General features: G+C 37.7%; 1 protein-coding gene and 1 pseudogene across 1 annotated transcript; one reads left to right on the forward strand and one right to left on the reverse strand.

The window, feature by feature from the left end:
- Positions 1-6,945: 6,945 nt before the first annotated feature.
- LOC11418470 (alanine--glyoxylate aminotransferase 2 homolog 3, mitochondrial-like) lies at positions 6,946-8,434 on the forward strand (annotated as a pseudogene).
- A 1,009-nt stretch (positions 8,435-9,443) lies between these two features.
- On the reverse strand, positions 9,444-11,075 carry LOC120578345 (uncharacterized). Its single transcript, XM_039831024.1, has one exon. The coding sequence runs from the start codon at positions 11,073-11,075 to the stop codon at positions 9,444-9,446; it is 1,632 nt and encodes a 543-aa protein (XP_039686958.1).
- Positions 11,076-12,204: the final 1,129 nt, after the last annotated feature.

Consider the following 12,204-nt stretch of genomic DNA (forward strand, 5'->3'; position numbering starts at 1 on the left):
AGTGGATGTCAAGTTGGTTGATCTGATGGTTGCTGGTAATGGCGTTGAAGATAGTGACTTCAAGGTTGATGAACAGGGTGTGTTGAGATTCAGAGGTAGAATTTGTATTCCTGATAATGAAGAAATGAAAAAGTTAATCCTAGAGGAAAGTCATAAGAGTAGCTTAAGCATTCATCCGGGAGCTACGAAGATGTATCATGATTTGAAAAAGTTGTTTTGGTGGTCTGGGTTGAAGCGAGATGTCGCTCATTTTGTGTATGCATGTTTAACTTGCCAGAAGTCTAAGGTTGAGCACCAGAAACCTGCAGGATTGTTGACACCGTTGGATGTACCAGAGTGGAAATGGGATAGTATTTCTATGGATTTTGTGACAAGTTTACCAAATACTCCGAGGGGACATGATTCGATTTGGGTTGTGGTTGATAGGTTGACGAAGTCGGCACATTTTATTCCTATCAACATTAGTTATCCGGTAGCTCAGTTGGCTGAGATTTATATACATAGTGTGGTGAAGCTACATGGAGTTCCTTCGAGTATTGTGTCGGATAGGGATCCGAGGTTCACTTCTAGGTTCTGGAAGAGTTTACAGGACGCTTTGGGTTCGAAGTTGAGACTGAGTTCGGCTTATCATCCTCAGACAGATGGTCAGTCGGAGAGGACGATCCAATCATTGGAGGACTTGTTGAGAGTGTGTGTGCTTGAACAGGGTGGAGCTTGGGATAGTCACCTACCATTGATAGAGTTCACCTACAACAACAGTTATCATTCGAGTATAGGAATGGCACCATTCGAAGCTTTGTATGGTCGAAGGTGCAGGACTCCGTGGTGTTGGTTCGAGTCAGGAGAAAGTGTTGTGTTGGGACCGGATTTGGTTCAGGAGACTACAGAAAAAGTCAAGATGATCAGAGAGAAGATGAAAGCGTCACAGAGTCGACAGAAGAGTTACCATGACAAGCGGAGAAAGGCCCTTGAGTTTCAAGAGGGTGATCATGTATTTCTAAGAGTGACTCCGATGACGGGTGTAGGACGTGCTTTGAAATCGAGAAAGTTGACTCCGAAGTTCATTGGTCCGTATCAGATTTCAGAGAGAATCGGAACGGTGGCATATAGAGTTGGCTTGCCACCACATCTATCGAACTTGCATGATGTGTTTCACGTGTCACAACTTCGGAAGTATGTAGCAGATCCTTCACATGTTATTCCGAGAGATGATGTGCAGGTTCGGGACAATCTCACAGTTGAGACCTTGCCGTTGAGGATCGATGATCGGAAAATAAAGGCATTGAGGGGCAAGGAAATACCCTTGGTGAGAGTAGTTTGGGGCGGAGCAACTGGTGAAAGTGTGACTTGGGAGCTGGAAAGTAAGATGAGGGACTCTTATCCTGAGTTGTTTGTTTGAGGTAAGATTTCGAGGACGAAATTCAGTAATTTGGGGAGAGTTGTAACACTCTAATTTTTATTTAAGTATTTTTTAATTGTGTAGTGTCATTTATGTGATTTTTGGTGATTTAAGTAGTGTATATTTATTTATTATGTGATTATTTTATTAAATAATTAAAATAATATAAGAATAGGATTAATTATTATTTTGGGGGTTATGAAATAATTAACATAATTAGTAGGGAGTTAATTGCTAATTAGGGAGTGGGAGGTTACACTTTGGGAATTGAGAAAAGGAAAGAAAAATAGAGAAAACTGTTTTACGTGAAAACAGTCAAGTTTGGGAGAAAACCAAGAACAAGGGAGAGGAGCCTAGGAACCATTTGCTGCTGTGTTATTCTGCAAATCTAAGGTAAGGGTGAGGTTTACCGCAATTCTATAGGTTCTGAATTCTGATTTTGTTCTAATAGGTTTATGTGAGAATTGGGAGAAGTTAGGTTTTTGGTTGATTAATGGGTTTTGAGTGTAAGAATCATAGAATTGAGGGTAGAAATGGGTTCTGGGTGCATAAAACCTTTCATTTCATATCTGTAAACTAATTTGGGGAGTGAATTGAGGAAAAATGGGATTTTTGGGAAAAACCTGCATTCTGCCCGTACAGAAGTTCATCGCTCGCCTCGCGAGTAGCCTTGCTCGCCATAGCGAGTGAACAACTTCATCGCTCGCCTCGCGAGTGATACAGCTCGCCATGGCGAGTAGCCTTGTAAAAATCTGGATTTTGAAAATGTTGTTATAAGCCGTATTTTGGGTAGTTTCGTGTACCTAGATGATTTTTAAGGGGACTAGAGCAAGTTTTAAGTTTAAAAGATGATTAGGGAGCTTAGAATTGAGGTTTGAGTGAGAAAAATATCATTTTTCCCGAGAGCACCATATTTCTGTTCGCCTCGAGTTCGCCTCCAACTCGCCAGGGCGAGTAGCTGTTTTCCTGAGCTCGCCATAGCGAGCAGATGAGCTCGCGAGGCGAGCTGCCCAGTATTTGGTTGGTTAATTTCTGTTGTTGTTGGATGGTGTATTTTGTTGAATTATTTCATGGCTTGTATGCTGATATATATTTCCCTGGATGCTTTAGTTGGTTTTGATGAATGGATGCTGACTGATGTGTGTTGTATATAATTAAAATTCCCTTAAAGGTGTAAGTTGGTTGGTGAATCATATATATGTATATGTCCAGGTTGGTTGGTATGTAGATATACTCTATGGGGATTAGTTGCATTAACATAACAGTGGGAGAGCTTCGGCTCTGGAATGCTTAGTCGTTCAAAGTGGTGGAGTACTAGTTACTCAAAGTGGTGTAGTGGTGAGGACTTATGTCCTGTTGAGAATGCTTTAACCATTCGACAGCGGTGTGGGTCACGGCCCTGATTTATGGTACCACATGCATGGGAGTTTAGAGGAGTCTTAGTGGAGTGGTGATAAGTTGCATATATTGTTGAGAGGTGTATGAATTAATATTATTAATAAGATGCGAAAATGATGTTATGAAATTAATAATAATGTGGATGAATTATGATAGGGTGTTAGATTCAATTGATGTATTCTTTATCTATATTTTGTTGTGAATCTCACCCCTTCTGCTTGAAAATGTTGCCCTTCCTATGGGTAACTTGCAGGTGATCCTGAGTAGTTGGTGGTGGCTCAAGTGTCTAGGGCTCTGATACGTGGGATGGGATTTCATTGTTTAAATTCATTCTATGTATCAAATTTTGGTTAATGTTGTTGTAGCCCTATGAATGATGAAATATTTTATGTTGTGGCTTAATGCCAAGATTATTTCGGATAATGGAGTTCAATTTAAAGATTATTCCGCTGCAGTTTAATGAAGGATGTTGTTAAATAGTTTTAATCTATTTAAGAATTTATATTTTGTAGTGTGACATACCGTTTGATGTTGAAACTCTGATTTTATATTATAATTACATTGATTTTGGGAAACGGGGTGTTACAGTTACTCCCAGAGACGATCCTATTTCTGAAAACCCTTCGCTTACTCATACCCCGGATTCTAAGGGCAATGCTGAGCCATCTCGACATGATCCAACTTCGGTTCCAACAGACCTAAGTCAACTTGAGGAGTCTAATCCCTTGGACGCTTTCGATCTTTTGGCCAGTGACATCCTCATGTCTAGGAGCACCGGGAAATCCTCCAATGTGTCGACTAGGGATCCTTCTCAAGCTTCGACCGAAAACCTCTTCGCCGAATTTCGAAGCAAAGTGTTGAGGGTTGATTTATTCGAAATCATAGAGCAAGATGAGAACGCTGTTCTCGAAATACAAGAAATATTTCACAAACTCATAGCTCTTCCCTCAGGTCTCAAGTTCCAGCAATTTTTTAAAGCTTTAGAGCCCTTATTGGATAGCATAAAGCAAGGGTGTCTTCAAAGAAAAGATGGCAAGTCTAAGCTTGAGGAACATACCTTCCGATATGATCAGCTGTTGGACGAGATTGCTGCATTTAAATCCAAACTGGAAGCCTTTCGACAGGAAACTCCTCTCATCCAATCTCAAGTGGCGGATATTGACTCGTCAATTGCTCAATATAAAGCCAAAATCGAGCAGCTGGAGGGCCAAAAAGCCCAGCTTTTGGCCAAAGAGGGTATAATGAAGTCAGAGGCCCAAATTGCCATCCAGAAGATTAAGGAATCGAAATCCTCTCAGCAGGAAATATCACTTCTCACTGCCCAAGGTAAAGCCCTTGAAGACAAACTCGATGGCTTGAAACAACAACTGCATCAACTTACTTCTGGTTTTCAAATGTAACCGTCTTGTATCGAACCCATCCTGGGAGTTTAGTTCCTATTTTGTGTTTTTTTTTTTTTTTTTTGTACTCGTATTAAACTTGTATAGGTCTAGCAACCGTTTTTAAACTTGGAGTAATATCCAATAAGAAGCTATATTTATTTCAAATTGCTCTTTTTATTGGAACAAATCTCAAGATGATCACAATGATGAGAAACCAAAAAGTCACTTCATAACTTGGTAAGATTAGTTCACCTAGGGAACTGTAAATCTTCCAAAAATCTAATTATGAGATTCTTTTTTAGGGAAGATAAAACATAAAGTATTGTTACAACTTCCTTCCCAAGATTTGGCAATCAAAACGTCCATCTGTTGCCACGTGTCTCTTGATGATCCATGATGATCCAAAGAGAAGAACCGTCGCCTGTATTTTAAGGGGGAAAAAACCACTTTTCAACTTCCCACTCTTCTTATAAATAGCGTTCTTTGGATCTTGTCTTTTCATCTCTCACTTATCTTTCTTTGTGCTTATCAAACACTTCTCCACAAACAAAACTTTCTCCATGGATTACATAAGTTGTTTGAGTGATGATTTGATCATAGACTTCGCTGCAAGAGTTGCTAAAGACAGCATGTTTGATCTTTTTTATTTTCAAAGACAAAACAAAAGGATTGCTGCTCTCTGCAGGGACCGTAAGGTCTCAAGAGATTTTGGTGAGGATTGCATCAGGCTGCTCACCGATCTGAAGCCCACTCATCCTAAGTTGGATTTCCGACTTCGTTTGTGGGAGCATGGACATCATATGTTATGCATTTTGAGATGTACCCAATTCATGTTGGATATTGAGCCATGCATTCCTACCGTCAAAGGCTTGCTTAAGAATGCCATGGATGCTGGTTCTGTGATTGCTCTCTACTTCGACGTGCTGCTGAGGGCGCTTGACGGTATCACACCTGATACTGCTGAACTCTTTCATGATTTCTGGTCTCTTTTGGAGACAAGAAACGTCGCGCGCTATCGCAGGGAGATAACAGGCCAGAATACCCGTTTCCGCTTCGTCTAAGGCTGGTACAAGAGATTACTGCCTCCCCAGTTAATCCGTCGTCGATTCTGCAACAACTGGCACAACTGTCGCGGGGACGGATTGAGGCGCAACTATTGAGGATATCATCATGCTGAAGATGACCAATATGATTTCCAGCGCTTTTGCGTTAGGTGTCGTCTGGATAGCGAGATTCGATGGTTCCTCGATCTTTTTGGATTTGGCCAGCTTATGTAGGGTTTTCCATCGAAGCAATCATTTTCTGTTTGTAGCATTTCTCTTGTAGTGGTTTATTCTGCGCTCCTTTGAAGCTCATTTTGAAACTTTTTGTGTAAACCGCTCATTAGTTGGCCCCATGAAATGCTATGTTTGAATTTATCTTTTCGAATTACTCTTGTATGATTTTAATTTCCTGCAACGTTGGTTTATACTTTTTCAAGTACTCTCCATTTATTCGTAAAATCCTTCGATCATCGTTTAATTCTTCGATCTCATAAGCGTTATTCGAAAAGACCCTTAATATCTGCCATGGTCCTTCCCATCCGGGTGACCATTTTCCCAAAGCTCTATCTTTCTTGTCCATTGCACTACTAGAAAAGTTTCATATAACGACGGAATTTAGAGACGGAATTTAATTGGTCTCTAGCTGAGACGGGATCAGAGACGGAACATTATAAGTGGAGACGGAATCTGAAATTCCAACACTAGAGACTGAAGTAGAGTGTAGACGAGAAGGGAGTGTAGACGAGATTAATTTTTCATTAGAAAAATCCTTCCAACCCCAAAACTTCCCCCATCAGTTCATATTTTCTCAAAACCCTAAAACAATTTTCTCTCTGTCTTCGACGGTTTGCGGTTTATGCGTAGTCAAAAATTTCTCTCTATCTTCGACTGATCTTCCTATGTCTTCGACTCACAAAAAACCCTCATTCTCCAGAAATCCTTCATTCAAGACCCTCCTTCACCCTCGTTTTCTCTCTGTCTTCGACTGATCTTCCTATGTTGGCGACGGTTTGTGGTTTATGCGTAGTCAAAATTACATTTCTTATCTACCCTCGTTCTCCTTCACCTTTATTTATCCTTGTTTTTGCATAGGGTACGAAGCTTCAAGGGTCTCATCCGCACCTAATGATTTTGAGTGAGTATTTGTTGTTTTATATTTTATTCTTGTTTTTTGTGGAAGTTCTATTGATGAATTTGATTCTTGTTGTGTAGGGGGATTTTAGGGTTTTTTTTTTTTTTTTTTTGATTTGGGGGAAAATTGTGTCGATAGCCAAATCTCACGTTGAATTTGTTAATTTTGGCAAAATAGAATTGATTTACTTCTTTTCATCCTTTTTTTTTTAGTCATACTTCTTTTCATCCTTGTTTACTTCTTTTTGTAATTTTTTTAACTGATACTGACACTCTTTTCTCATTGAACTTTAGGTTGGTGGTTGATATTTCAGCAACTACAGTGAGGTTAGTTTCAATAAATTGCTTTGTCATGCTATTCAATGTGTAACAGTACATTTCATTAGGTAAAACAATTCATAAATTGATTATAGAATCATCATGTAAGTGGATTTTTTGTTATCATAATTTACAAAGTTGCTAGAAATCAGACACCCTTTATGGAATTTTTTTAATTGGATTTCTCTGTTTCTAGATAAGCTTTAGACTACCTTGATTATAGACTATAACCTATTGGGATTTATCAACTCAAATTACTCAATAACTTGATAAAATGTCATACATTATGTTCATGTTCAGCAGAGGTATTGAGTTGAATATTCACCATCATTTATATAGTTACATGACAAGCTTAGTATAATGAACACATAGAGGAAAGTTAGACAAGAAAGCATCATAGATGATTCCCTGTTACAGGAAAACAACTGGTATATATTTCTTTTTTCAAAAGTTAAGTTTTGAAACTATAATTTTCTTTATAATTACACCAGTGCGAAAATTCAGATTACCAATAGAATTTAGAGTATGGAAATTTTGTCTCATGTTGTGTGTGTTTATGTCTTAGCTTGATTTGGATAGTATAATTTTGATTTATGTAAAAACTTATGTATCATGAAGTACAACTAATTTCTTTAAAAATTGTAGGTCTTTGTATTGCTAATGTGGTTCAATCTAGGTTTGATCGCAATGGTAGCCATTTCTAGGGATTTGAAGCCCATGGTGATCAACCTAATATAGTAAAAATGACAAAGGTAACTAATTCTTCTCTCCTTGTCAGAGTAGAAAGAATTCATCTTCATCTAATTTAGAAAACAGCTAACTCTCTGTGCCAAAGAATATAGAACATCTATATCTACACATGATGAAATGCATAACCTTGTCAAGTATGTATGCTCATTAGTGTTTGCTTGTTTTCTTGATTTTTCTTTTAACAAGGTATTGGAAATGGCATTCCTCTTGGTGTTGTTGTCTACTCCTAAGATTGCAAAGGTCTTGACTCACCTAAGTTAGTTTAACAACTTTGGTAAAATCCTATTTTTACAACTTTGGGATTGGGCGTTTTAAAAGTAATAGAATAGTGGGGTCCAATTTGAAAGAGAGGCTTAACGCACTCAAAGACAAACATGAATGTAAGGTTTCTTCAGTTATCCTTTTCCCATCCAAGATTAATGCGCAAGAAAGCACTCATGTAATGGAGAACAAAAGCTTATATCTAAACAGCTAATCAAAATTTGTTTTTTCTCTCTCTCTCTTTTTGTCTCTAAATAAACTTGTATTTTTTCTTTTATAGCAGTTGTTGATGTGAGGGGAAAAGGTTTGGTTCTTGGAGTTGAACATGTCATAGATTGTGAACTTAAAACACCAGCAAAAGATGAAACATTGCATGTGATGGACCAAATGAAAGGTAAAGTCTCAATTCCATAGGCTAAGTTGTTCTGGGTTTTCTGCAGTGAAAGGTTTGGTTCATACAATGATCTTGTATTTGAATCATTTTATCTTACTACTTTTAAACCTGATTTATAGAGCCTGAAATTTGATCTAAATCAGTTCTTTAAGCCATATTTTTATTTGTTTTCTATGCCACTAATCAACTTTTCGGCTGTTATCACATAATTAGGACTGCTGATTCGAAAAGGTGGCTATTATAGAAATGTATTTGAAATACACCTATCTTATGTTTCAATAAAGAAGATGCAGATTACATTATAATTCTGTCTTTATTACTTATAGCTATCTTGGTTTTATTACTTACAGCTTGCTAATATTTTTGGTTACAGATTTCCTAGTGGATGCTATGGATTTCTTGTAGATGCTATGGACTACACATTATATGTCGAATATACATGTATTTCTAGTAGATAATGGTATGTTATTATCTATAGATAATGTTATGTTATTAACTATATAAGCAAAATTCATTAGGAAATCCATAGCATTTGATGTTATGTTATTATCTATATATAAACTCAAGCAAAATTCATAAAATATACATGTATGCTTATATAGTATCCAACAGCCAACGTGGAATTGATTTGAGGCAAAAAAAAAATTAAAAAATTTATTATTAGAGACGGAATTTATGGTCTGTCTCTATAGAGACGGAATTATATTCTTCAGAGACGGAATTTAATTTGTTACAACATCAACGCGTAGCGACGGAATTTAATTGTTAGCAACGGAAATTTTCAGTCTCCGATAGAGACGGAACACAAAATTCGTCTCTAAACAGTTTAGAGACCACTGATTTAGCAACAGAACATGATCGGTCTCAAATTCCGTCTCTAACAAGTTTAGCGACGGAAATATGGCTATTTAGAGACAGATTTCTCCCGTGTCTAATTTCAATTTTTCTAGTAGTGTTGGTAAGATCACTTTCCATACCAAATCTCCTTGGGCAAAAAACTTCGATTTTACCTTTTTATTATATGCTTTTGCTACCTTTTCTTTTTGTCTCGCGAGGACTTCTAACGCTGTTAATCTTTCTTCATCGAGATCGGTCAATTCGTCCATGACCATGTCCCAATAATGATTAACTGGTATTTCGTATTGTCTTTGGATTCTGACTGATTGCAACAGAATCTCTACTGGTAGTACAGAATCGTGACCAAATGTAAACCTAAAAGGTGTAGTGTTTGTCGATTCTTTGGGAGACGTTCGACATGCCCATAAAGCTTCACCTAATATTTCAGGCCAGTTCTTGGGCTTTGCCTTTATTTTCCGTTTAATAATGGCAATGATGTTTTTGTTCGCTGCTTCAACTTGACCATTTGCTTACGCATAGTATGGTGTCGAAGTTAGCAATTTAAAGCCTGTATCTTCGGCAAATTTCACCATCTTTCGACCAGTAAATACGGATCCTTGGTCTGTGATTATGGTTTCTGGAATAGCAAACCTATAGATGATGAACTTTTGGATAAAGCTTATAACTTCCTCTTGAGTAACATCTTTTAAGGGAATTGCTTCTATCCATTTTGTAAAATAATCTATTCCAACTAAGATATATCTGTATCCTTTCGATGAAGTGGGTTTAATTTCCCCTATTACATCTAAAGCCCATCCTCTAAATGGCCAAGGTTTGATTATCGCATGGAGTTCACTTGCTGGGACGCGTTGAATTCCAGCGTATTTTTGGCATCCTTGGCATCCTTTTGCGAATTCTATGCAGTCTTTGAGCATAGTTGGCCAATACAAACCTTGTCGAAACAAGAGCCATTTCATTTTGTGGCCTGCTTGGTGTGTCCCGCATGCTCCATCATGAGTATTAGAGACAGCCAAATACGCATCTGTTTCCCCTAGGCATTTCAATAAAACTCCTTCTGAAGTCTTTTTGAATAGTTCATTACCCATTATTACATAGCTCAAGGCTCTGTATTTCACTTTTCGAGGGGTGGCTCCATTTGGATTTTCCAGATAATCTACTATGGGCTTTCGCCAATCATTTTCATTTAAATCGTTAATGACAAAAATTTCGACAAAATTCGTACCTTTTATGGACTTTTGGCTTGCTCTGGTCCCCCCAAGTTTTGGCGTTAACGATTCGCCAGAAAAAGACTCTATCGAATTTCTCCTGTTTCTGATTTCTATTGGCTCTTGCATCTGTTCCTTAGGGACTTTGTATCCGGAAGCCTTCTGTGCTAGATCATTTGCATGTTGGTTCTCCATTCGAGGTACGTGCCGAATGCCCACATGGGTAAATTGTTTTAGCAACCTGCTGGCTATTGCATGATAGGTGACCAAACTTTCTTTAACGCACCTATATTCTTTTGTCATCTGTTTGAGGACCAGTTCAGAATCTCCTTTGATTTCGATGTATCTTGCCCCCAGTTCGAGTGCAATTTCTAGACCTGTAATTAAGGCTTCGTATTCGGCCTCGTTGTTAGAGCAAAATTGATTAATTCGAAACATGTATTCAAATGTATGATCTTTAGGCGAGATTATGACTATCCCTATGCCAGTACCATTTTTATGACTAGAACCATCGAAATATAAATACCATGGGTGGTTGTCTATTTCAGTTGTCAAAACCTCGCTCACTGAATGCTCTACAATGAAATCGGCCACAATTTGGCCTTTGATAGCTTTTAATGATTGATAAGTCAATGAATACTCTGTCAGTGCCAAAGCCCATTTCCCGACTCGGCTATGTAAAATTGGTTTTGACAGCATATGTTTAATGATATCAAAATGGGAATACACATAAACGTCAAAAGGCTTTATATAATGCTTAAGTTTTGTACATGAGAAGAATAAACACAAACAAAGTTTTTCACTAGGATGATATCTTGTTTCAACATCATTAAGTACTCGACTTAAATAGTAAATGGCCCTTTCTGTGCCATATTCATCCTCTTGTGCTAGCATGCTTCCGATGGTGCCATCTGACGTTGCTATATATAACTTCATTCTTTTACTTTTCAACAAAGGGGAAAGAACCGGAGGGTTTACCAAATAAGACTTAATTTCATCGAAAGCTTTTTGGTGCTCTGGTTCCCATTTGAAAACATCATCTTTCTTTAGTCGGAGTTGTAACACCCCGTTACCCAAAAGTAATTAAATAATTAAACATACATCAGAGTAAATCCCAAACGGGCATGTCACACTACATTTTCAAATTTTTCTTAAATAGAAAAATAAAACTATTTAATTAAACCTCAATAATCTGCAGCGGAATATTTGCATTAAGAGCAACAACATTAACTGTTTAATTCTCCATGATAATCCTTGGCATAAAAGCCTCAACAACATAAATTCAAACACTAAAAAGGGCTAGAACAACAAGTTTCAAAATATGATACATAAGGAATGAAACATAAATAAGGTAAACCCATCCCAAATGTATCAGAGCCCTAGACACTTGAGCCACCACCAACTACTCAAGATCACCTGCAAGTTACCCATAGGAAGGGCAACATTTTCAAGCAGAAGGGGTGAGATTCACAACAATAAGATATAGATATTAAAATTCGTCAATTGAATCTAACACCCTAAATATAATCAGTTCATCATCTTATATGCATATGTATATATACTTCATAAAACAACATCATCATCATCAAATCAATCATCATCATATAGGTATAAATATATACTTCATCAAACAACATCATCATCGTCAATATGGCAACTACAACCAACAACACCGACTCATGCAAATGACATGACAACACCGCTAAGACAACACGCTAGACTCCTCAATAATGCAAATATGCATGTGGTACCATATTCAGGGCCGTGACCCACACCGCTGTCGAATGGTTAAAGCATTCTCATCAGGACCTAAGTCCTCACCGCTCAACACCGCTTTTGAACAACTAGTGTTCCACCGCTTTGAACGACAAGGCGTTCCAGAGTCGAAGCTCTCCCACTTTGATGCTATGCAACTACCCAACCTGTGTATATCTACATACAACTCAACAAATGCATATATATGTATATGACTCAACTCTCCATAACTCCACACTTGTATGATTTAATGAATGTAAACATACAACACAATCATCAATGGTTCATCATTAATCAATCCAACAATCCA

The sequence above is a fragment of the Medicago truncatula genome, chromosome 2, assembly GCF_003473485.1.
Source record: "Medicago truncatula cultivar Jemalong A17 chromosome 2, MtrunA17r5.0-ANR, whole genome shotgun sequence".
Lineage (NCBI taxonomy): Eukaryota > Viridiplantae > Streptophyta > Magnoliopsida > Fabales > Fabaceae > Medicago > Medicago truncatula.